Source organism: Bombus huntii, chromosome 7 (genome assembly GCF_024542735.1).
Source record: "Bombus huntii isolate Logan2020A chromosome 7, iyBomHunt1.1, whole genome shotgun sequence".
NCBI lineage: Eukaryota > Metazoa > Arthropoda > Insecta > Hymenoptera > Apidae > Bombus > Bombus huntii.
This window is the reverse complement of record NC_066244.1, coordinates 10,497,196-10,524,716: the sequence shown is the minus strand read 5'-3', so window position 1 is coordinate 10,524,716 and position 27,521 is coordinate 10,497,196. Positions and strand designations below refer to the sequence as shown.

General features: G+C 33.6%; 1 protein-coding gene across 32 annotated transcripts in view; it reads left to right on the top strand.

The window, feature by feature from the left end:
* LOC126867401 (ankyrin-3-like) overlaps positions 1-27,521 on the top strand; it is a 92,921-nt gene that overhangs the window by 15,323 nt on the left and 50,077 nt on the right. For 30 of the 32 annotated variants that reach the window (XR_007690248.1, XR_007690261.1, XR_007690258.1 and 27 more), the window contains 16 exons: positions 13,776-13,877; positions 14,468-14,600; positions 15,340-15,503; positions 16,040-16,195; positions 16,326-16,454; positions 16,905-17,102; positions 17,187-17,483; positions 17,703-17,900; positions 18,091-18,237; positions 18,327-18,476; positions 18,599-18,739; positions 18,826-18,981; positions 19,056-19,154; positions 19,507-19,704; positions 19,782-19,965; positions 22,178-22,282. Coding sequence is in view for 6 of the 32 variants with exons in the window: in XM_050621823.1 (XP_050477780.1) it covers positions 13,776-13,877; positions 14,468-14,600; positions 15,340-15,503; positions 16,040-16,195; positions 16,326-16,454; positions 16,905-17,102; positions 17,187-17,483; positions 17,703-17,900; positions 18,091-18,237; positions 18,327-18,476; positions 18,599-18,739; positions 18,826-18,981; positions 19,056-19,154; positions 19,507-19,704; positions 19,782-19,965; positions 22,178-22,282 (2,557 nt within the window). In the remaining 26 variants the exon portion in view is untranslated. Of the gene's footprint in view, positions 1-13,775; positions 13,878-14,467; positions 14,601-15,339; positions 15,504-16,039; positions 16,196-16,325; positions 16,455-16,904; positions 17,103-17,186; positions 17,484-17,702; positions 17,901-18,090; positions 18,238-18,326; positions 18,477-18,598; positions 18,740-18,825; positions 18,982-19,055; positions 19,155-19,506; positions 19,705-19,781; positions 19,966-22,177; positions 22,283-24,623; positions 25,326-27,521 lie in introns of those variants that run through there. The other 2 variants (XR_007690259.1, XR_007690272.1) reach the window with 2 other exon arrangements.

Genomic DNA, 27,521 nt, shown 5'->3' with positions numbered 1-27,521 from the left:
CAAATTCTGAAATATCTGCCTTTCGTTTGAAACGCATGCGCGACGGGCACGACCTCGACCCTTTCAACTACGCTCTTCATTGGCCCCCCTCGGTCAAAGCTGGAGCTCTCCTGTTCTCGTTTCCTCCGGCGAGGCGCGCCACGGCGTGTCGACCATACATTTAATTAAGCCCCAATGAAAAGGACGCGTTGGCGGCGATGAAGAGATTACGTTACTGGCTGAAGTAAACTGACATATATTCCAGTTTCAGGAACAAACAAAACCTCGAGACCAGTTTTCATAAAATATTTCTAACGGTATTTTGGACCATAGGCCGTGGCGTTTGTTCTGCAACATAATGCAACTCTACTATATAAAATATAGTACCATAAATCGTACGTCGATAGCAGAATCCGCAATATTATACGTATTGGATAGAATGTATCGACGTATTGTACTTCAGAAAATGCATTACTTCAAAGTGGAATAATAAGCAGTTACGAAAGGAACAAGAAGGTCAGATCGATAGATCGATCAGATTTGTTAGTTAAAGATAAGGGTACCTTTTAACGAGGTGTTATTGGAATAATCGGAAGTGAACGTGTCGCAAAGATACGCGAATATTGGATAGATTTTTACCTCTAAAACGTATGTGTTGGAGATTATTATTATCATCGTTGTTATAAAAATGATATATCGAAGGTGAACTGGTTTATATCGTGCCATACAATTAGACTATGACCCCCGGTATAATATAACGGTATAACAGGTTCAGGGTTCAATCATTTGACATCAACATTTAACTTCGTCACTACACACAGCGAGAAACAGAAAACTTGCTAACTTACATAACTTATTACGTTTATTTGCCATCAATTTATGTTTTTTATTCGTATTATTGTATTGTCAAGGAGAATCCCTTGAGAAATCCAAAGAGAATTTCCTCGTCTTTAGTCCTGTTACTTTATTTCCTTCGATAAAATATCCATAATTATAACTTGAATACTTTTATAAGATTTTTCTAAAGCGAACATGACGTAATGATAATATTAATAAAATTCTCGTTTATCGTTTCGTATTTAGCTAGCGAATCGTTCAAGTTAGTTAAAGTTAGTTCAAATTAGACGATTTCTCCGATACCTAAATATCAAGTGCATTTTACGTCTATAGCCTGGCAAGTTTTTCAATCTCTGCAAAAGGGGAATAACGCGTCGAACGATTACAGATTATTTGCTTCTCAATGTTGTTTACAATTTCAAGATCTTTTCACCCTTACATGACTACCTCGTGACTCACGACTGCATTTACGTGACGGTACACACGAGGCAAAAAATTGGGACGCGCGACAAAGAGCAGACAACAATTCATGACCCAATTTTCGCCGATGTTGCGGCGACGATACCGTGTAAATCACAGGATCTACCTTCGTAAAAAAGGTGCAGCCGCGTATCTCTGAATACGTGCTTGATTGTGGAGGTATCTCTGTCAGTCACAATAACCCCGAATGTTCCCGACAAGGGACGGAGGAAACATTTAACCGATTTAACGGGAGTGCTTCCGTCGTCCAACTCACTATACGAGAACTGACATCATACTATCATCTTGGTCGTTGATCGGCTGCTGTCAGACTGGAACGTCACTTGAGTCATGATTCAGGAATTTCGTTAATATCTCAACTAACGGTCATACCCTTAGAACAACGTTTTCTTTATAATCGTAAAATTCTTACTGCCGTTACTTCGAGGAGCTTCAGCTTTTCTTTCCTCGTTAAAACGTTAAAAACTATTTTAAAGAAGTTTTATTGTATTTCTAGAGAGCATGATTGCACTTAATTTCTCCCATTCACGATATAACATCGCGGAGAAAAGGAAGTTACAAAATGAAACTCTATGACATAACCGTGTTAGAAACTTTAATACGTTGTCTACGGTCTTTTGTGAAATAAGTCCATTCGTTGTGATATAATTAATAGCTCCTTTCTGTACCCTCTAATATCACGATGATGAAAGCACGCTCTCAAAGGAGACGTGTTTAATCACTAGGGAATTTCATCGAAAACGTGCTTTTAAATGAAATTATTTAATCGCATCTTTCTTCGTGGCAGCGATCGAGGTAGAAAGCTTACAAATGTTGAACAACGTTTAAACGCAAAAAGGATATCAAATTTTGGTGAATGCTCGTGAGCCAGTGATAGCGAGGAAGTAAGTGCTTCTTGAGCGAATGTATCCGGTACTTGAACTATTATAACGGTAACGATACCATCTTGATCATCCTGCTATCAGAGCTTGAAAGTATAAAATGTATTTCACAATTGAATAATCTATTGTCTATAGCTTGTGATATATTTTACATGTTTCGTAAATTAATTTAAAGATTCTAAATAAATTAACAAAAATATTTGTAACATTTAAAAATATCTATTAACGGAGAAAATTTGTTATTAAATCTTTTATCATCATTTCTCTCTCGTTAATTTATATAAGAAAATTAATCAAATTTTTCATTGTTGTTTCTCTGTTTAAATAAATATTTACTACGTATTCGTTATTACAACCTTTTTTATAGAGATTCGTTTAACTTTTTTTACCAAACTCTTTATTATCATTTTTCTGTTTAAATAAATATTCATTAAGCACTTATGTATTTATTATAATAACCTTCTTAACCACCAAAGATTCTTTTAATTCGATTACACAATTTGTGAATACATTATACAGTATTTATAAAGCTAGAGAGTGTTCTGTATATATTGGCCCAAAGCAAATTCCGAATTAAAATACATTTTGTCTGCTGCCTATTTCTCGCATATTGTTTAACCGTATTTTTGTAAGGCACGCAATGTTCACACAAGGTTAACTGCTAATGCGAGATTAAAAAGATGTATTCGTGGATATGAGTTGTTCAAGAAAACATATTCTAACTGTACATAAAATTTTTCTATACACTTCAATGTAAAATATCTTTTCAATGATTGTATATTGCAATATATTATAATTTTTCTTCTCTCATTCGATTTATGAAACTTTTAACAATTTCTAATGCTTCCTATTACTCATAATCTACTGAATTTTTAAATCGAGTAGTATTTTGATTTCCAATATATTAAAACTCTCCTACTTCCACGATTTATTCTCGGTATAAAAGTTTTAACAATTTTTAAAAACAGAACGGCCAAGTGCGTCGTCGGATACTTGTAGTAGATATCAAACAATTTGCATTCAATGAAGAAATGTAGTGCTGTCATAAATCTCTTCGAACGCAGACGAGTAAAAGAATAACAGCTTTTGTGCACCATGTAAACCAATAATCTTACATTTACCGAGGTTAAATATCTTGGTTCCATTTTCTATTTATAGAGTGTTGTTAGTAGTACGTAATCGGGCTCACGTGGATATGAAGGAACATGCCTTTTAAATCTCATTGAAAGGCATGACTCGAGAATCAGCTTTTTCAGTAAATCGGCCACGTTCGTACACACATTGAATATAATACCGTCGTCATGGCTTGACTTGGCCGAACGAAGTCGAGGCGAAATCATCGTAAAAACCTGTAATATCGAGGCAGTCAGCACCTGATGATCTCACGCTTACGACGCGAGACATGATGTCATTTGTCGTCTCTAATGTACTGCGATTATGCAAGAGGTGCTCATGCATGATACCACCGCTGGAAACACGCGCTGGTAGGGGATTTGATTCTGAAAGCGAAACTACGTTTGAATTAATTTGATAGACACTTGCTTAGTTGTTATCGTTTAACGTACCTTCTCGTTCATCGTCTGCATAGTTTCGCTTAAAGACGTAAATTGTTTACTTTCGTAAACAACTAAAAAGTTTCCTTCTTGTCGTTGCGTAGTTTTTTCCGCGACTTTGTAGCGACTTCGGGGAATAAACTTAGCTATGTTTAGAAAAATACACAGGTAGAAATGTTGATAATGGGTTAATTAAATAAGGAAAATATGTGGCTTTTGTTATCTTTATTTATCGTTATGTTAAATAGGAATTATATACGGTATTAGGTATACTAAAGTGAAACCTCTTTCTCTCTCTCTCTCTCTCTCTCTCTCTCTCTATACATATATATATACTGTAATTATTTTTAGCAAAACATTTCATGAACTTTCGGAAATAATTTTTTACCATATTGGATCTGTTACGAAATACATACACTCTAGTGAATTACCGAGATTTTTGTATTTTCAAGTGCTTTGATCATATCGTCAATTAAATTCGAAAGCGGTAGCTAAATTACATAAATAAATGTATTAATATTTATATTTTTGAGTACTATTATCGTTTCTTATGCACTTAATTATAAATGGAAATTTATGCGCATACATTTTGAGGCATAACTGAACAAGCAAAAATTTTTATTAATTTATATCGATTATCGATATAATTTAACGAATACTTAATAAATAAAATTCTGGTCACACAATTTATTTCGCGGATATACCTAAAATACCTTAGGTATCTATACAGCTCCTCTTTACAGGTTTCTCCTATTCTTCTAGAAGAAACAATATTGCGAGTTTTGCAACTCGCCAGCTTTTCAGAATAAATATTAGCAAACGAAAAATTTGCGTAGCGATACTGAAATATGAACAAAGGTATACCAATTTTTGTATTATCACTCCTCGTGATTAGACGCTAAAAATAGCTGAAAGTTTAACATTTAACGTAACGATCTCACCTTGGATTTAATCTACCTATACGAATTAAGTATTTATCATAAAACCCGCATGTCGTATTCAAATTATATTTCGCGTATACGTTCGTTCCCAATGTTTGCACGTATTCGGTCGAAACATACCGGGTAATATTCATTGATAAACGACGACACCGCGAGTTGAGATCATCGTGAAAGATATTGTTTAGCGAGAGGGTTGGACGTATCCGTGGGAAGTTCTTCCCTGTAAAACTCGCGGGAACCTTGTCTTAAGAGGATTCTCAGCTACACTGATAAATTTAATTAAAGCCACGAAGAAAAGGGGGAGCCTTCTTCGGTTTGGATTGTCGGCGAAAAAAAGACGCGAAAATGATGCAGTTTGTACGCGAAACGAGCATGTTTTGCGGTCGTGATTCGAACGATACCTTGGTGTTATTTTTAACCATTATGCCCAGCATCGTGGCGTGTAGTAGGTTGAGGTCTCGGTTAAGTGTATGTCGGTCCTGTTCTCTGTCAAAAGTTCGAGGAACGATTTGATTAACGAAAACATATTTCACGGATCCTGATATAAATAAAACGCTCAAAGAGTATGGAGAATGGGTAACTCATATATTCGTGCCGCCTTTTCCCAACAATATTCCAACTTTTATTGCGTAGCTGTAACATGTACAACTCGCTTTGACGATTTCATTTCGAAGTATTTTTTTATTAGTTGCGAGCGTGTAATGCATTTTTAAGCGAGGTATTTTTAAATTGGATTTGTATTGTACGTAGATATATTTTATCGTGGAAACTTACAATTGCCTTCAATATAATTTTGTGTTTGCCCGATAGTACCAAGATTACGATTAATCATTATTATATGTGTGTATATATAAATGCACAAGTTTTTAAATATATCGAAATATTCATGTCTGAATTGTTTTTTCTAAATAGAACGAATATTCTTTTTATTTGGTTTTGTGTCGATACATTTTCTATTGATACATTTTTGATAGCAAATATGGATATCATACTATCAAACAAGGTCTATGAATTTTTAATGCTTGATAGGAACTATTATAGGAAATATACTATAATTTGTAATCGTTAGTGTTAGTGCTTTTTACTAAATAGATTTAGCTGCTATTCGAACAAAGTGTCTATTAATTAAGGCACGATTGCTCTTGGATCAAGATAAGCAAGTAAATTAGAATACTTCGTGACATTGGCGATACTTCGTTCCCACGGAAGGTTAAAAAAACACGGTATTTTAGTAATGATACCTTGATTACACGCATACCGGCTCAATAGGATGCTCTTTAATGCCCACTTCTTCCTCCTACGTTTATACTTGCGACTTCGTACTACTATTATCAGTGTCGCCGACATTTCATCGTTACTACTACTACTATCACCTACCAGTGGCAACGGCTAATTATTTATTTCATGAAATAATTATCAGAGGGAATACTCAGTTCGCCGAAATAATATGGTCGTAATATATAGAATAATTAATTGCCTTTTAATATTTACAACTTTAATGGTTACTCAATCATCGAGTGCAATTTGTGTATCGCCATATAAATAATACGTTATTGAGTTTTATTAAATATGTTTGAGAATTTATAGAGTAACTTATAAATATGATATTTATTTTTATAAAATGGATTCTGTATCGCGCATTAAGGTTCTTTAATTTTCTATTAATTTTTAAAATAAAACTATTATAAGTTGACTCTTCTGTGGCACAAAATTACAGCAAAATAATTTTTTAAATCCACATCGTTAATGTTAATAATGTTAAACACGATTATTGTAAGTGTCTCGTCCTCGCAAATATAGTAGAGGCAAACACAGAAAGTAAATGGAAGTGGCAATGCTCTACATACAATTGTATTTAAGAAATAATAAAAGTACGACAGATTATGAACGCGCCTTCAAACAACACCTATGTACCGCTATAATAGCTTTTGAATTTGTTCACACGTCTTAATATAAATTTCAAATATAGACATAGTCGTGCTAAAACTGATTTCTCTGCTACAAATTTCTAATACTACAAATAATCAACTGTTATAATACTTCTTGAGCGATTCTTACATGACATATTCGATTTAAGCACATAAATAAACGACAGTGAAACACTTCGGTAAATGTGAAATCTTATGAATTCCAAAAGAGTGGAACACGTCAGGCATAAAATTACCACCGGTTGCAACTATATCCATCAACAAACAATTCGGTATTTCCGTCGATTTCATCATTCCGATTTTATTATAGACATAGACACTTCACGTTTCACGGGATAATAGGTATTGTCGAGGACAACAGGTCCCTTCTACATTAATGCATTGATTCGAACACGAGTGTGCAGTAAGCTCGTGAGAACACGCTTCGAAGTTTGTGTTATTTCTATTTCTTCTTTCTCGCATTCTTGTCCTTGCCGACTTTTGCATGCTCCGTTTCTTCCGTTCCTTATTATCCTGACGCTATCATCTGTTACTTCTTTACGCAGTCGATGAACCCGTCCTCCTTTTTCCATTGTCGTATCCTTAATTACCGTCCTTCGTGCTGGTTTCTGCACAGCTTAATTTTCCCGGGTTCCATCGACGTGGGCTAAAATCTCTCTCGTCGTTGGGTCGTTGTTCCCCGTTGATAGAAACGAGAGTAGCCGGTGGATCCCTTCCTGTTGTCGACTCGAAAAAGCGAGACTCTGTTACTTTCACGATTTTTGTATCGTCGGGTTTCTAGTTTAGCTGCTGGTAAGGTATTTCGTTATTGGAAAGCAAAGAAAGAGATTTATTTTTCAGCGGGATAAAAAATTGGTACGTTTACGTGCATTGTCTGCGACTTGGACTGAAAGTAGAACGATGAAACAAATGGATCGATTAGTACTAAAAATACATGTGTACCATGATCTAAATTTCTTTTTCTATGAGATTCGTTTCCTATTATTTGCACGTTAACAAGCGCAGAAGTTTGATCCAATGTTCGATCTTCGATTTGCCTTGTTCGAGATTGTGTTTTCAACGATTCAACGTTTTTGCTAAATACTCTCGAAATTGATAGACGTTGAAGCTAGTACCGCTAATATAGAAAGATATGCTTGTGACAATTGGAGAGTTTCCTACAATTAATTATGGTGTAAACGGATAAAAATGATTCTGTAGCAAGCTATCATATTAATAATATCTCGGTATATAATTGATAAATTCACAGTAAAAGAGTTAAGAGAATGCTGTTTATATAACACAATAACTAGACTGCGGATGTTTACGCAGATTCATGATTTTACGAATATTTTTATATATTTAAATCTCACACAACCTCATGAACATTCGCAGTTTAGTAAACACGACTTAGATTTATGGAAAATTCGAAAGTACAAACGTGCGCAGAATGGATACAACCCGTAAAAATATATAAAATATTCAGAATAGATTATACTCGTTATAACATTTAATAGATAATTTAAATACATAGAATTTTCAATAACTGTATAATTTATATAATGTTATATACGCTCATATATGTTAAACGGCAAAGTCACGCGTATAAGTAATTGTCTAATTACCAGAGACGGTGCGTCAATTGAGATTATGGAGCAGGTTGTATTCTAAGCTAATCTGTTTGTAATATTCGGAGACATCCGCGCATACTTTAGCATCTAATCTGTTAATAATGTATACATATGTACTGACTTAAATGTCTAAAGAAACCCAGTGGCTAATAATAGATGATGAAGTCAGGGTCGCGAATATGCAATATGAACCGGCTCTGTGATTATTCGGCGTCAACCTGTATTTCCGGTTGTCTGGTCGCAATGTGAACCCGAAGCGGTCATTCGTACGCACTCTGTGTCTATAGGAGTGCGTTTGGTGCATGGCATAGCTATAGTTAGCTTGGTACGTAGCCAGAAATTGCAGGAAGACGCATAGCTATTACACTTGCTATCATTATACACTTCGAAACGTCGAAGTCTAACAGTGCAAGAATCTTGATTATGTTAACGTAAATGCGTAAATCACTGTGCAATATTGTTAAACTGTTTATATTTATGTCACTGTTATTACAACGGTGCTTAGCGCGATCTCTCTATATGCTATTATCGTTTCTCAGCCGTTCAATTTCATAGTTAAGCAGATAATATAAGCTATAACTTATAACTTTAAATTTTTACCATAACACGCTTCCCTAATATTAAAAAAAAAAAGAGAAAAATTAAGTTTCTCGCAATAACAAATTCAAAGGTTCATCTTACGAAAGATAACAATAAACCGGCTTATATCGCCGTAATTCTCAATTATTTATTTAATTCATTATAACGAGTTCGATTAACTCGAGTTATGTCAATAATTCTTCGCAAGATTTTTTTATTCTGCGTCATATATGTATTCGTATAAGCGCGACAGAAATAAAAAGTCAGACATTAATACCTCCGTGTCTGTAACTTTGTTCGAAACTAAAGCATTGAAACTCTCCCGCGTATAGAAACTTCTCCATGAGTTGTTATTTAAAAAAACCAGTTCTCAACAAACTTATCAATACTCTCTAGTTATTAGCTTTTGTTAAAATTTCTATCAGTATAAGTAAGTGTTTTGTATAAAAGTAACACCGTATTCTATAAATTAGTTTTGCTTTTAACCTTCGATATTGGTGTATAAGAGTAACATAAATTGTACCGAACTTGATAATGTAGCTTAAACGACGCTATTTGTTTTCAATGCGTAGCGTTCTTTCGTCTTCCCTTAAGGGATTGTAGAAGCCCTTAAAGCGTCCCAAGCCAGACAATGACCGAGGCTATCTACTCACCTGGGTGTAAGTCATTAGTTGCCATAGCTTTCTTACCAGCTACTTCCTGTGCCTTAACACGCAAAAGTTGACATAGGTTTGGTCAATTTTGTTCCGTATACATACATATATAGATATCCTAAATCGTGCATAACAATACGGTAAAAATTGCTATAATTTTTGTAGATAGAGTACAGATGTAAGAAGAAATTAAAACAGATAATGCTTTTAATTAAACAGTAGAAATATTTATTTAAGTAAAATACTTGTCTATACAATAGGATCAATTGTATTAATCCTTCGTAGTACTCTTAGTTTAATTTTTTTCATATCGTAGATCCTAAAAAATTTTGAAAAAATTCAGTTACTTTATTATTGATACCTTGACTTCTTTATCTAATAGGTTTTCAAGTTAACAGTTACAAGCTATTTATTATAATAATCGAAATTTGAGTGACGATATTCATATATTGTTGTTATAGTACACAGAATAAACAGAAGAATCGAGATAGAAAGAGGTAGAAAGATAAGATAGTATCATACAACAGAAGCTATATGAGCAATTGAATTTTATGTGAAATAGTTAGCTTTCAAGTTAATTTACGGAGCACCTTGTTTATCATTGTCTGAGATTCTTTAGAGAAATATGTCTTAATTAACTTTTTAAACCAACTGGCTGGAAAATTCATTAAATATTGATTTCAAATATAACTTCTATCCTTGTTGCTTTCAGAAATTTTTTGTATACATATATGTTAAATAATATGTTGTATTTGACGTCTTCTTTTCACTGTTATTTTCAAAGCAAGCTATGTGGACAATGCACTTCTTCTTGTGCAAACGAAGGTATCCAATCAACGTGGACCTTTTAAGGAAAACTATGTCGAGTCAGTTGCATACACCTGTAAATAGAAACCAACCCTTGTAGTCGTGATAGTTGATTTAAAAAAGGAAAGTAAACTGACAACCGGTACTGTGTATTTCAAGATTAAAAGAAAGTCTTTTTAATATTCATCAGATATTAAATCGTTATTTGTAGCATTTGTAATACTTACATATCATGAATATGAATAATATAAAATGCGTTCAATAACAATTACTCTCTGATGTTATGCTCGGATTTAAATACAGATAATTCTAGTCCTTTATATCGCTGTGATCGATTAAATTGCATTACATAGATACCTGTATCAGTCACATGTTCAAAGCTAATTTATATGAGATGAGATCTCGATACAGATGAAATTACGGTATTCTCTCATTACAAGTGAAATATACTTTTATACAATCTTCCTGAGCATAAAAGTTTTAATAGTCTTTCTTGTAAATATTTAAACCATATGGCTATAATATTTATCATGAATCTATTCTACTCGGGTAGAATTTAATCATCTTCAACGTGAGTCGCAACCCCTAAGGTACTACAAAGTGTTTTCTAGGAGTCATAAAGTATTCCTTCGTGGGTTGCCGCTGTTATCTACATTTACATTTATTTTACACATCTTATAACAGGATGACATTTCATATCAGATATTATCCTAATTATATCTCGAATATTTATACAAATTTATATTTTTATGGACGCAATTAAAGAAATAGAGCGTCAATAGAAATTCGTTTTATCTATTAAAAATTGTAATGGATACTATGAATATTTTATGTATCTTTCTACATTGTATGCATCCTGTGCGGTTTTGCATGTTTAAATTTCGCATAGATGCATAAAAATCCGCACTTTCATCATTAAATTACGATAAATTTTAATATCTACTCACTGCGGTATGTCTACGTTGCACTATTTAATCAATACTTTTAATACTGTTTTTTGGTAAACTAAAGAATACCATTTAAACTTATATTCTATTAAAAATATCTTTTTGTGTAAATTTGAGGGGATTATTTGACAATTGTAAAACGGGGTCACACACGACTTGGAAATGGTTGGGAAAACGTTGAACTACATTAATAATTTACCGACACGTTTGGATAACGAGCGCCAATTTAAGAATTACGCGAGTCTACGATGAACGTTTCCACGGCAAAGCAAAGAGTAATGAGTGCAGTGACCGGCGTTCGTCTCGGACCTTCGTCGTTGTACCATGGAAGATGCAGCATACCTTGAAAAAAAAAAAAAGAAATGGGATGGGGCAGGTAGTTTAAGACAGTGAAAGAAGACGGGAGAGACAGACATAGAAGGGACTATCCACGTGTCGGAGTAACGGTTCGCTGAATTATTTAAAGCATGACGGAGGACTTTGCAAGCGCAGGAGGTTCTTTACACCCGACTTGCATACAAGATACCGGTTGATTTAAGTACACTGTAGATCTGTCACGAGATATGAGTACATATGCATATCGAGAAATTACATGCATTCGTAATGCAATTTAAATGTCCTCGAATATTTGACCACTTTGCATACAGGCCCGAATTACCAAGTTTATGAACAAATTCCAAGATATTCGGGCTTAAAGATTAACTTAAATCAAGGCGTTTCTCCATATTCGATGCATTAAAATATAAATATTTTATTCTTTTGATGGAATTTTGTATTTTGTTTTGATAGTGCGAATCTTTTTTTTAGAAAATCTGAGACAATTTTAGATCATAGAAGATCAATGAATAAAAATATAGGACGTGTAAATACCAAAATGAAGATAATAATGTACAAACACTTTATACATACGTTGCTTATGCGTTACGTATTATTGAGTAAGAAAAATAATAACAAAATATTGTGTTATAGATATTTTAAATAATACTTTAATTGAAATTTGTAGAATATATTCGAGTAAGATAAACAGTATAATGTCTTATTATAAATTTCTTTTAACATTATCAACACAGTCTTTTTTTAATGTTAACTTAAATTAATTCGACGTTAAATTTGTAACATTTAAATCGTTTATATAATTCTATTGATTAATTTTGGCTGTTGATCCTGATGTTATAAGTAACAACGGTAGCTATGTCTCTGCGTTCGTAAATTAAAGACTGTCTGAAAATTTACTCGTCACATTTATTTAAATGCATGAAGAAATACGCTGGAGACAGCTGAATCTGAAAAAAATCCTTGTCTCGCGTTCCCTTGAACTGCAACAATATCCCTAGCCAGACGTATTTATTCTGCCGGTTGGTGCGTAGGCAGAAGAAGAAGCGATATATTGCAACTTATAAAACCAGTTGCAAGTCGTGAGTCGTGAACGAGGCACGCTCGTCCCCGACGAAGAATCAAATGGGCCAAGCATGACGATGGGAAGAGAGAGAAAGATTGAACGAAAAATAGGGTGAAGGCGAACGCAGTAAAAAGAGGGAAAAGGAGACAGTTGTCGTATCTCGTTCGCGCAGACAGCACGGCGCGGACACCCCACGTTCTACATTAATTACTTATCCGCAATATGATTCGGGATAAACGGCGTAATATGGCGCACCTACTTTGTCAGCCTCTTACTAATTACGATAAGTTGAAACGCGTATGGATTTAATAGATTAACTAGCGACTATATGGTATTTGCTATTACTATATTTCCTTCCTTTTTTCTATGAATCAAATTTCATCACTTTAGAAGTAATTTTCCTAAACTTGGTGAAATATTTGATCAATGTGTTTCATAGAAGGTTTCCCATTTTTAATTAGTAGTAATATTTTTAAGAATATAATTAAAAAAAAAGGGATGCAAATAAAAATTTGTTTCGTTTACTGTATAAGTATTGAAACGAATATTTTACTTTAAATATTTTATATAGTTTCGCATGAGCGGTGGCTACTAAAAGTATTTGCATGTACTACATACTTTCATCTTCTAATAAAACGACTTTTTATCAGGTTTTACATTCCATTCACTTATTCGTTCTAATATGGCTACGTTGGATTATTCCGTTAGCAGTTGTATCCGATGATACTTAACCATTAGGAATGCTTTTTTGCGCAACTGTGAGAAAGAGTTTGTAGGTTATTTTATAATTTATAAAAAAGCAGGTTGCGTCTTGTAAAAGATTTGAGGACGCTATTTCACCTATTTCAGTTATATATGAAAAATGATATCTAGTTGGCCAATTATCTGTTCAGCGATACGTTAAGAGATCTGTAACAAGTGTCCACTTACATTCATGTACTTTTTGCTCGGTTGAGCATATCTGATTGGTGTAGGACAAAACAACCGCAAAGAAGAACGTGACGAATGATTAAACACGCGCGTAATACTTGACCGCGAAAGAAAGTATCCAAACAATCCAAGCAGAGTTACGTTATTAATTATTCAGTAGTCGGCGTGTTCGTACTCCAACGTATTCCTTGCTATTTTACTCACGATGCAGTTTTTTATTACTACAACGTTTTCTTCTTTTGGTATTTCAGAGCGACCCTAGTACGGCATTTCTTCGTGCGGCTCGCGCAGGGCAGCTGGAAAAGGTTTTGGAGTACTTGGAATCGGGAGTGGACATTAATGCTTCAAATGCTGTAAGCACAGTTTCCCCTTATTATTTTACGTGATTCTCTGATTTATGAAAATCGCCAAATACCGATAAAATATTGCCAATACCGCGGTCCCCGGATTTTTCATTTTTTTTGCCTCAGTTTCAACCGAAGAAAAGACTTTTAATCCATAGAAAGTATCACGGATGAAATATTATCGCTCCATGACAATACTGTCGTCATTTGTAAACTTTGCAAACGATAACTTTTCTGTTTTTTATTTAACATTGAATAATAATAAAACATTTGCGAAAATAATAAAAAAACAAAGCATTTATGTACAATAATAAAACATTTCTTTGACTCTATTGATATTTAGTAAATGAAAAAATATATTTATATCGGTGTGCATTCATGATAACGTAAACGTAATTAATCTCCTTTAACGATAGCTTTTACGGATTAATATTTTATGAAAATATTTAGCATATAGCATATTTTCCTGAAATTCAAAACGAAACTTTTAACTCTAGAAGCATATAATTTGGTGGAAAGGAGGATTTTTATTGTTGGAAGATAGATTTAATCTAGAGAACTTAATGGGCTGAAAATGTACGAGGATCTATTAATTACAGAATGGCTTAAACGCTTTACATCTGGCAGCTAAAGATGGACATTTGGAAATTGTCCGAGAACTTCTTAACCGTGGAGCAGTGGTCGATGCTGCTACCAAAAAGGGAAATACGGCATTACATATCGCTTCTCTTGGTAAGTAGAAGCATTACCATTCTTATCATTTACGTATTTTTTAAGGCCGGAGGAGTTATTGCAATCGAATATATGTTTCCAGTTATTCAACACTTTCACTATTGGTTTCTTTAGTGTAACACTAGTTTTCCAGTATAACTTTATAGCATAAATTTAATTGCTTAGTATTCAGCGCATATTCTATCTTCGACTATTACTTATGGCAAATATATAGTCTGTTTCTGTATGTAGATAGTAAAATAAGTCCAATTTTTAAAATTTTTATGTTACCTGATGGCTAAAACAGGTTTACTGCAATATGACATAATTGAAAAAGAGAAAAACCGGTTAAGTTCAAAGATATAAGCCTTTCGAAAGCACGTCGAAAAATTCAAAGATATCATTCGTTCGTATAATTATAATAATATTATAATAATCAACATATTTGAGATGGTATAATTTTTTTTTACTAAAGATACATATTCAATACCAAAATCAATAAGGCAATTTTGTTGTAAAGTAAGATCGGCTAACAGCACGATATTTTATTTTGCAAATAAAATTGCTACAAAAAGCGAAAATTGTGACTTATCAATGATCATTAATATTAGTACAAATATTCTAAAATTGGTAAATACGTATTTTTCTCTTTTCTAGTTACAAAGTGTTCCAAGCTTTTCTTTTTTGTAAAAAGTAGTGTATTCAACATAATATACGTGGGATGAGCATTCCGAGTTGAAATTAATATCTCTTTACATAGCTGGACAGGAGGAGGTGGTACAATTGCTGGTACAACGAGGTGCTTCTGTGAATGCACAATCGCAAAATGGGTTCACACCACTGTATATGGCCGCACAGGAAAATCATGATTCTGTAGTCAAGTTCCTTCTGAGTAAAGGTGCCAATCAAACATTGGCTACTGAGGTACGTAAACAAGCTTGATTTCGTTAATTAAACATTTAATGAATTGAGATTTGCTTCTATTACTAGACTGTAGATCTTTATGCATTTATGAAAAATTCAAATATACAAAAATGAAGGGAATGTGCAAGAAAAAGTATTTCCATTTGTTTTACATATTTTTCACGTTTTTCTTTTCCTTACAATATTTGCCATACTTTACAATATTTCTTTTCCTTCTATTTCTTAACCAACCACTTTCATCTCCTTTGCTATTTTTCTCGGATAGCTTTACATATTCGCATAATTCAGTTGCACTGTAGGATTATCCTTTAACGTCTCAACTATTTTCTTCTTCGGATATGACTTCCCATTATATTATTACAATAAAACATAAATTTGTATTTTAATTCTGCTGATACGTCACAGTATCACAATATATTCTAATATATTATATATGTACATATTTAAGAAATTTTGTATCGTATTTAATGGAATGTAAAAATTATGTAGTAGTTAGTACGTATAAGATGAATCTAATATACTTTTTGTGTTCGTAGGATGGCTTCACCCCATTAGCAGTAGCGATGCAACAGGGTCACGATAAGGTAGTAGCAGTTCTGCTGGAAAATGACACTCGTGGTAAAGTTCGATTGCCTGCCCTCCACATTGCTGCCAAGAAAGACGATTGCAAAGCAGCTGCCCTACTTTTACAAGTATGTTGCAATAGTTTGTCGTTGAAGCCCTATATCCCTATATATATATATATTCAATCTGATGTGATCGGTATGCGAAAAGAAATCGATTCAATGTCCATAAATTTATAATTCTTTATTTTTATTTCAGAACGATCACAATCCCGACGTAACATCGAAGAGCGGTTTTACACCGCTTCACATTGCTGCTCATTATGGTAACGATCGAATTGCCTCCTTGCTTTACGACAGAGGAGCAAACGTAAATTTTGCGGCGAAGGTGAGGAATTTCTAAGTAACTTGGACTGTAATTTTGTATACGATAAATCTAGACCGGATTACATAGTACGGCTTTGATGAGTAATTTGCGGATATGGCCACGTGATTGAGGATTGTGCGGAAGATATCAAATATTTATGTTAGAGTATCAATTACGAGTGAGATATGATTGTAAAAATATATATGGTATTTGCGATAATGGGTTCACGTATGGTAATTTAGCTGCACGTGATAGAAATATATGTGATATTGTTAACGGTGCGATATGGTTGAAAATATAAAAAAGTCGTTGTAGAAACGTGACAACGTTTTGCGAAAGTAATAGATGTAAATAAGGAAATATATGTACATATGCTTGTTTACTTATTTATAACTACGTCGTCCACTTGTCTAGTTCACTGTGTGTTTTGAATAATCGCTAAGTATATATAACTATCTTTCTATCTTGCAGCATAATATTACGCCGATGCACGTTGCAGCAAAATGGGGAAAAATAAAAATGGTGAATCTTCTGATGAGCAAGGGAGCAAATATCGAAGCGAAAACGAGAGATGGCCTTACGCCGCTTCACTGCGCCGCACGATCTGGTCATCACGAAGTTGTTGACATTTTAATCGAGAAAGGGGCACCAATTGGTTCAAAGACGAAGGTAAGCGTTTTCTTGAAGAGTACTTTTGGTACAAGGTAAGGGGTTTTCTGACTGAATTAGTTGCATCTTGTTTTCTGTTGACAGAATGGTCTTGCGCCGTTGCACATGGCTTCTCAAGGAGACCATGTTGACGCTGCGAGGATATTATTGTATCATCGAGCACCCGTGGATGAAGTGACGGTAGATTACTTGACGGCGCTACACGTGGCAGCTCATTGCGGACACGTACGAGTGGCTAAGCTTCTACTCGATAGAAATGCTGATCCAAACGCACGAGCTCTAAACGGCTTTACTCCACTCCATATTGCTTGCAAGAAGAACAGACTGAAGGTCGTTGAGCTCCTCTTAAAGCACAAAGCTAGCATCGAAGCCACTACAGAGGTATTATTTCGATTTGCATATCAGTTCAATAGTTTAACTTCTTTAGTTTAATACCTTACATCATAGGTATACATCATAGTTACTATAGTATCAATTATATTTGCCTCTAATTAGAAACGGAAATTATTAGAGACAATCGATACGTTATACCGATATGATAATAAAAGAAGATTATTATTATGATTTTTTTAGTAATAATAGATTCATTTTATTGCTTAGTCTGGATTGACGCCTCTACATGTAGCAAGCTTCATGGGGTGCATGAATATAGTGATTTATTTACTGCAACACGCAGCTAGTCCCGATATACCGACAGTAAGAGGCGAAACGCCTTTGCATTTAGCTGCCAGAGCGAATCAGACTGATATTATCAGGATACTTCTTAGAAATGGTGCCCAAGTTGACGCCAGAGCAAGGGTAAAGGAAAAGAATTCAGTATTAGTAAATTTTGATTTCAATATTCATGTTATAGTGACAAAAATATTAATTTTACGTCAATTTTCTTATTCCATTTTATAATTGTTTTCTTATTTGAATATTAGAAATTTGTAAATACTTAGTAAATTTAATTGCGTCATAGTAGATTTGAAAGATATAAATATTGCAGGAAGAACAAACTCCGCTTCATGTTGCTTCTCGATTGGGCAATGTTGATATCGTGATGTTATTACTTCAACACGGTGCCGATGTAGATGCTACTACAAAAGATTTATATACACCACTTCATATTGCTGCTAAAGAAGGTCAAGAAGAGGTAAAATTTTAAATATATGTATATCATATTTAATTATTTATCAATAATTATAACTAAGTTTAATTTATATACTTATTGTTCTATGACAGGTTGCATCCGTTTTGTTAGAAAACAGTGCATCGCTTACCGCGACGACCAAAAAGGGATTCACTCCTTTACATTTGGCAGCTAAGTATGGTAACATGAATGTAGCGAGATTATTGTTGCAGAAGAATGCACCAGTTGATGCTCAAGGAAAGGTTAGAACAGTTATAAAAGTTATTACCTCTATTGCCATCTATTTATTTCTTTAAATAAAATATCGTTATCAATGTTAAATATGATTTTTATGTCAAACACTAATTTCTTTGTTTAATCGTAGAATGGAGTGACTCCACTTCATGTGGCATCTCACTATGATCACCAAAATGTAGCATTACTTCTACTTGATAAGGGCGCATCACCTCACGCTATGGCTAAAAATGGCCATACACCATTACATATTGCTGCACGTAAGAATCAGGTAAATAACTTAAAAGATACGAGTAAATTAAATATTGTAATATATCTTTTATAATAATGTAAACATAATTTTTGGGCTTGATGTAGATGGATATTGCAACTACTTTATTGGAATACGGAGCAAAAGCAAATGCAGAATCAAAAGCAGGATTTACGCCGCTACATTTGAGTGCACAAGAAGGCCACACCGATATGTCAACGCTGCTTATTGAGCACAAAGCAGATACAAATCACAAGGCAAAGGTAGTATAAATTTCGACAATTTATTATATTTATGACATCTGATTTCGTTGTTTAATAATTATTTCTCTCTCTAGAATGGTCTCACGCCGCTTCACTTGTGCGCACAAGAAGACAAAGTTAATGTTGCCTCTATTCTCGTTAAAAATGGTGCTCAAATTGATGCTAAAACAAAGGTATGATATATTATGGAAATTGCAATATTTTGTTTTGTTTAAAAATATTATTAATTAAATATGTGTATTACAAAAAAATAAGAAATATAAAAAACAAATTTTAGTACACACATTAGGTATAATTTGAGAAATGAATTCAATTTATACGTTTATATGAACTTTATTCCTTATTTCAATGTATATTGCCTTAAAGCTATATTCACGTATTTTGGTATATAATTTTATTTATGTTTGATCCACATTTAACAATTTTTTGCTTTAGAATAACGAAATATAATAATCTGAAAATTCTCATTATTGAAATTTTTTAAAAATGTTTTTTGATTAAGAAAGATATTCGTTTGTGGTACAGGCTGGTTATACTCCGCTACACGTGGCAGCTCATTTTGGTCAAGCAGCGATGGTACGATTCCTTTTACGATCTGGAGCAGTTGTTGACAGTAGCACGAATGCTGGATATACTCCATTGCATCAAGCTGCCCAACAGGGTCATACGTTAGTGATTAATTTACTGCTGGAGGGTAAAGCAAAACCGAACACTACTACTAATGTATGTCAAGTTCATGAAAAACTTGTTTTCGTATTTTATTTAATTGTTCTAATTATATAACGTTCTGTCTCCTACAGAATGGACAAACAGCTTTAGATATTGCACAAAAACTTGGTTACATTAGCGTCATCGAGACACTGAAGGTAGTTACAGAAACCGTCATTACAACGACTCATACAGTTACTATTGAAGAAAAATACAGAGTACAAGCTCCTGAATCAATGCAAGAGACGTTTATGAGCGATAGCGAAGACGAAGGGGGTAAGTGTTTGTGTTTAATATTTCCTATTCTATAATATCTCAGATACTGTTCTAATGATAAATATATTTTGTGTAGTTTTGCAAAATTTATCAAATATCTAAATACGAACACAAAAAATATTGAAGTAACATTAACTAACAAACTACATCTTTAAATTGGCTAAATCAGCATATTTTTGTATTATATAACAATAAGATAAATTTTAATCTATCATTCTAATTTGTTTGTTTCCAATTCGATCTGCTATCATTTCCTAGAATATTATTTTACTAGAATATCGCATAGTAATTGATAATACAATAATCAGTAGGTATTTGCTAATATGTTTGTAATATATGTAGGTCTGCTTCTGTAATCATGCTTTTTTATAGATGTGACAGCTTATATAGTGCGGTTTATATATAGCAAAATATTACATACATCCTTGTTTTAGTAATTATTGCACAACATATGTGCAAATTTATTGCATGGAACTATGCTTTTAAGCATTAAGTATTTACTTAAAATAATAGATATATAATTAATTAAACTGTTTTTATTAGGGAAAGATTATAATAATCTGTATTATATTATTTCGCAAATCTGAAATTTTAGGTCAGATTAACGTAAAGTGATTTATAATGATATACAAGAATAAGTTTCTTCTACTATTATATTTTTTTATACAATACGTTTGGTATATAACAATAACAAATTTTGTGATATAACTTTATCATGAACTTGTATACATATTTCGATAGCATTTTATGGTAGATCTGTTCTTCTATATATATTATACTGGCTGTAAACTGCAGTTCATCATACATAATTAAAAAATAACTTGCACTAGGAGATATAAAATGTTAAAAAGATACACACACGCAGAGGACGTATTGAAATAGCACTTTTTGTTTTCGTTTAGTTACATTACAACGATAGTTTACTCTAGAAATGCATGTAATTATTTAATGCATGAAAGTATACAAATGTATGAACTTTAGCATGTACACTATGAATCCTACAATAATTTTCCTTAATACAAATTAGCAAGATTCTATTTAGAGAGGAACCACAAATACACAACCATTTTAGATTAGTAAAGACATTGATAACCATATTACATATGTATTAGACATTTATAGATTGGATGATAAATATGTACCATTTATGATGAATTTTCTTTAATAGAAAAGAAAGAAATGTTTATAAGAAGTTATAATTATTGACTTTATATTTCTGAAATAAAGTCAGAAAGCTATATGGAAATATTATTTGCTTTTTCTGTTGCGTTTATGTTACATTCAGTTTCGCAAGAGCATGTATTTAGCATATGTTCACTGGGTTGTTGCTATCTTTGAAGAAAATATTTAACTTCCCTAAATAGAAGCGTAGTCTTTAGTCGTATAAATAAAGGTTAGTAATTAACTAAATACCTGTCGAGTATTTGTTATGGAATCTCATAGATTGTAAATATTTTCAATTCTAGTAAAATTTTCACGTTAATGTCGTATTTGCCTTACACAGGTAATACTATTTTTATTAGAATCCGTGAGTATCAATTTGGAATCTATTCTACGATAAAAGATTATTGTTCGGAAATAGTAGTATCATCATACATAGTCTATTATCGGCTAAATTATATTAAACAAAGCTATAGTTATCTGTGTAAGATTTAATATACATAGTAAGTAGTTAACAGCAACGTGCTTTAGACTAAATTCTCTTCCTTTTTAACAATTTATGTAAACTTAATCATAACAAACAATAGATATAACAGGTTTGCTTGTTTGCTTAATTAAAATTTACAATTACATATCTCTTTTACACTAATAAACATGAAGTACAAATATAGAATAAAAATAGCTATTCGCTATTCTCTATCAAATTCTAATTAGAAATTATATCAAATTAATTTCAATCGTATTATTTCTTATTTAATATTCAATTAAATTTTTATTTTACTACGTATAAAGAGAGTAGTAAAAACAATTTATATGCCTTTTTTTTAAATAGCTGAAACGTTGAACGTTGAATGTCTTATCAAATACGTGAGTTAATAAAAGTTTTTGAAGTCGAAGCAAACGAACAAACTACGCTCGCGGTAGGTCTATCTTCTGCTACGTAAAGTCAGCTATTTAACAACCCAGTGATAGCGAAATTTAGAAACAGTGTTTATGGTGCGAAATTAGCGTTTTGATAAAAAATGACCTTACTCGACGGCGTACAATGTAGGTGGTGATGAAATCGGCATGGCAGCCATGAATGTGTACGGGCAGCCTCCACACGCGCAACACGTGTACCTTCCTTCTTACTACCGGGGCCAAATGACCTATACCTGTAAGTTGTCTGTACTCTGTTTCTGTCACTCTTTCACATATCACACGTGCGCGCAACATACTGTATTTATACATACATATATACATACATACATATATTAGCACATGGGTACGTAAATTAATCTCGCGTAGTACGCGCGCATTGGATCATTCATATTCTGTCGATTTCACTTACGTAATCGTAACAGTATTTTTTACTTTCATGCCAGCTATTAAATGGCCCATGCATTTACATTTTAAATATTCACTAATTCTTGGTCAAGTCTGCTTAATATTAAACTCTTGACTCTTTTTTTCTTACTTTCGTGTTGCAACAGTTACAAAATTTTCGATCTATCGCGATACCATTGATTTTTATGAACGAAAAAGGGCTGAACGAGAGATTCGCGTATTTTCCACTTTCAGTTCGTTCTATTGTAATTCTTCTTTTCTATTTTCACTCGTGGAAACATAAATACAGAGACATGCACAGACATATACCTATCCTTAAACCGTTATTTGTTCACACTCTGTTTCGTTTACCTTCCTTGTCGGTCCATTTCTCCTTTATAAAGTTGCAACCCTCCGTATCTTGGATACACCTGTAGTAGCCGTACAACCCTGTTAATGAGATTTATATTTTGAGTTTTAAATGTTATAATCGATTTTTGTTGTGCTGCAATAATTTTAAATGCTATCGAAATTCAATGATATTATGTACGTCGGGAATGTCAGTCGCGTTAACTCCAATAAATATTCGATTCGTATAGAAGATACGATGATACTTTCACTTTTACTAATTCCATGTTGTTTGATTATTAAATATTAATTGCAACTAATATATCTGGATATTATAAACGGGGGCAAGAAAGTTTTCAAGAAAACACGTTGAGTGAAATGTTATTTATTTTCCTAAATATCTATGTCCCCATCTATAACTTTGTATTACATTTGTCGCGGAATCCTCAGCAAATATACAGAAACTATTCTTGCTACTTGCAGTTCAGCAAGATCATTATCATCTATTCATTACTTGTCGCATCTAAATGTCTTACACGGACTCTACATATATTATAGCGTATACAAGCAAGAGTTTAATTCTGTCTCCACGGTGCATTAATGCCATCAATATTCAAGGCTTAATATCAATCAACTAGAATATAAAGAATTTATCGATGCAATATATTTATAACAACGTAATGGATCCATTCGTACGATACATTTAACATTATTCTAATTTATGAAAAAAGGAGAAGAAAATTCTTCTTAAATTATTCAAGAGGAACTTCCAAACTCTGAAAAGTATTATAATTTTTCTTGAGATTATCGAAATGAAATTAATCACAATTTTAAATAAGTGAAGTTGAATTTAACGATGCCGCGTTAAAGTCGGTCATGCGTTCGCATTTTCGAATCTAAAATTCAGAAAACGGTACGTTAACGAAGTAGGGCGCGTTACTACTGTTAATGCAATTTGCATAATAACGAGTTGTGCGATCATTATGCCAGTCGACAGGAACAGAAGTAGGCTTGTATGGTCTGTTTTGACGTATCATCCACGTACCTATACGCATTCTGCTTCAGCTGTTATGCAACAGCCGGTGTGCATCTTGTACCATATTATTCGTGCAGTTAGTCGAACCCCTGTTAGCTGGCAAGTCGCCAAATACGATTCACGACCAAAATATCAGAATTTATATAACGAATTTGTTTCTTTTTTTTTTTTTAAATCGGCGCGCAATTTGTTTTCGCGACGTTCGCGACGCGTGGAATGCAGGAAAGTGATCCAGAAATTCTGATTGCGATAGTTAGCGTTCACGTTACATCTTAAATGGGACAGTGCGTACTTCGCGAAGCACAGAGAACTTTATACGTTCATCGTTGTCTACACTAAGACTACGTTCGACTTGTTTGAAGAGCGATCATATGTCTTAAAATTTCTATCGCTAAAGAACTAGAAAATGGAAGCGTCATGCATCCCATGTCATTGAGAAAATTAAAGAAAAACCTCATCGCAAGATCTGTTTCTAGATGAATTATACATCAGATTCTCATTAACGTTCGCGAATATGCTTCACAGAAGATCAGTAGTCCTTAACCACAGCATCATGATCCTGTATTCACGTTACGCGATTGTTTCTGTTCGTACGATGTCTTGATAAAGCCCATTCAGTGCCAACAGTTGCGTATGACCACGCTTCCTTAGCGTTCAAGAAAAGAGTTGCGAATACTTCGAGATGTAAATAAAGTAGCGGAAAAGCTCAGAGGCAGCTACTATTATAAAATTGGTGATTCATGAAATGAGGTCACGTTTCTCTTAGGTAGTCTTGCGTCGAACTTGTATTAATCTTAAAGCAGTCGCTGTTCCTGACCCCGCCGGTGCTAGCACGCGACGAAATACCGCGAAAGAAAGGAAGCATCCAGGTCGTGCGCGGTTAATGCAATTTAACAAATCAAATCTAATCAGGTGATTACACGTATTGTGGTTTGCATAACGTGAGCTTTCAGTAATAACGACACCTTGGAACGGTGTATATTATATCGGTCCACGTCATTTCGTTGATTTTCGGTGCCTGCACGGTGCACAGAACGACAAAACAAACAGTAGGAAGGAATTGATAGTGAAGTGAGCCGGTCACAATTGGTGGACGTCATCAATGGATGCGTAGCGATAACGTGCGCTAATTGTAATTCGTGTAACCTAACTCGCATATCGTCGACGGCTAGTTGAGTCGGTGATGTAATTAGTCCTGTACGGAGCGTACACCGTCAGTACATCGTGTTCACTGGGCTGAGTACAGAGTTCCGGCGATGTACTAAACTTTTATCCACGGAAGAGTGTGATCGTTACAATTTCACTCCGTGTTTTCGATATACAGAGTTTCCTACTAGCCCACGCGTTTTATCGAAACTCTGTTTAATAAATATTTCGCGGGTTTTTTCCTCGTCGTGGTGCAAAAGAAAAATAGTCGTCAAAATGGCCAAAGGAGGACGATCGAAGCAGAAGCAATCGAAGAAGATAACGTGTTGCGGGTGTACAAGCAACAGGAGCAGCGACAGCGCATGTAAATATGTTCATCTATTCTTTTACGATCGTCTTTAGCTTAATGTAATTTTAGCACGGTTAATATTCGCTTTAATCGCGTGAGTGATCAAGGTTTTTCTAAATTACTGGTTGGGCGTGTTCTTCGTTTGGTTCGTTAAATCGACGTTTTGCGTGCTCTTTTCGATTATTATTCAGAAAAATTAATAAATGGGAAAGCTGACATGCCTGCAGGCGCGAATCAAGTATATGATGTTTTAAAATGTTGCTTACATGCACAAAATTTTGGCAAAGATGTTATGTCAGTCACATGGTTCGGATATGTACAATATCATAGTAAATCGTAAATTCCGAAGTTGTCTTAGTTTCGTAACACGACATACATATAGAACATTTTGTATATTTACATTCTTTATTTAAAACAGGGTTCTTGGTTTCGGTAATTCCGTGTTGAAATTGAGATATTTAATGAAAGTATTATAAGTGTATGAAATTCTACATTGTACCGGTTTACTGACAGGTAATTTGTCTTCATTCTTTAATTAAATTGAATTTTTTCCTTGTTCTTGTTTTCAATTTTTTTTCCGTTGATTAAGATATATATTGAAAAATATTTTGATTATAAATTTGATTATAAAAATGATTAAATATCGAAAAAAACAGTGTTTAATATAGTACTCTTAACCCGATAACCAATGCTTGCGAAGTGATAATGGAAGACTCCGGCACGCGACTTTGTTTTTCCAGACTTGACTGTGTTAACAAAAGTTAAATATTCATAGCCAAGAGACAAAGAAATATGAAATATTAAAACAGTTGGTTTTTTTTAGAAATACATAATCTATTAGTTTATGATTATATATTCAACTAAAAATACGGTGAAATACGATTATACTGTATGTCATTGCACGCTATAGATTATCATATCATATTGTATATCATATCAATCATTTTGACATTTTACTTGTACTGTAATGAGATACCACTGTCCTGATCACACTAGTAACATTTGAAATCAAAATGTATATAAAAATTAGGAGATACTTATTGTAATCGTGTATTTGATAAAAAATTACTAATGAATCATCTTAAGTACATAATAAGTGTTAAAAATAGTCTTGTTAAATATTTATTAATTGAACGAATAATCGACTGTTTAAACTTGCGATATACTTTTGTACTAAATATTTTGCAATTTTTCTATATATTTCAAATTTATTTTAAACTTCTACTAATATAATCGCAGTCGCACCGATGAAATTTCAAAATGTTTCTTACAGCGCGCACAGTATATTGATAAAAGATGCCTAGAAGCGTTAGAATACTTGCACAAGCCTGTGTATTTAGAGAATCAATATTTTAATCGTTTAATATTATCACACGTTACAAATGCATCTTCATTCAAAACGATTCGTAGAATATACGCGTGTTAACGCAAGATATGTACGAATGGAATCAACCATCTATTTTCAGTATATAGATAAATTTATTTATATAAAAAGTGTATATATAATAGATAATATATATAGATAAGATATGTGAATAAGATCACCACGTTTGTGCAACAAAACATTTAAATGGTGCCACAAACTTCGTTCACTCGCGCAATAATTTCGACGAAATGTTTACATTTCCGTCCGTGAAAATAATATTAGCGGGGAAATAGATAGGGTAAAGTGAAGGTTCTATAAATTTCCACGTCTTTTTCGCCGTATAAACCTAAATACCAGGACAAAATTAGACGCATATTTACACGCAGAGTACCGTACGTGCTTCGAAAACGATATTCGGAGATACGTCGGATACTGTAACCACGGAATTGTATCACGAGACGCTTGTGTAGCATCCGCTTGGAGAACATGTACCGTTCGGAACGTGATTGTTCCGGTTTGGAAGTAAGTTCCCAAGTTCCGCCGGTGTATGGTCATAGGAAGCGCATTCGTATTCGTCGTGTGGGATCGACCTATCGCATCCAAACGATTATCTATCAAACGAGACCGAATACGGTGGCGGAACGTGTTGAAACTATCAGGCCATAAACGACAGAGAGGAATGGATTGGCTACAGCTAGGCAGCTTAATTGAGCGGCATGAGGATCGTGACTGTGATCCTCGTTTATGACATAACAATGAGACGGACATAAGTTGGTGACATAAGTCGCGAACGATGATATTGTGAACGCTAACTGGAGGGGCAATGATCAAGGCCAACCAGTTCT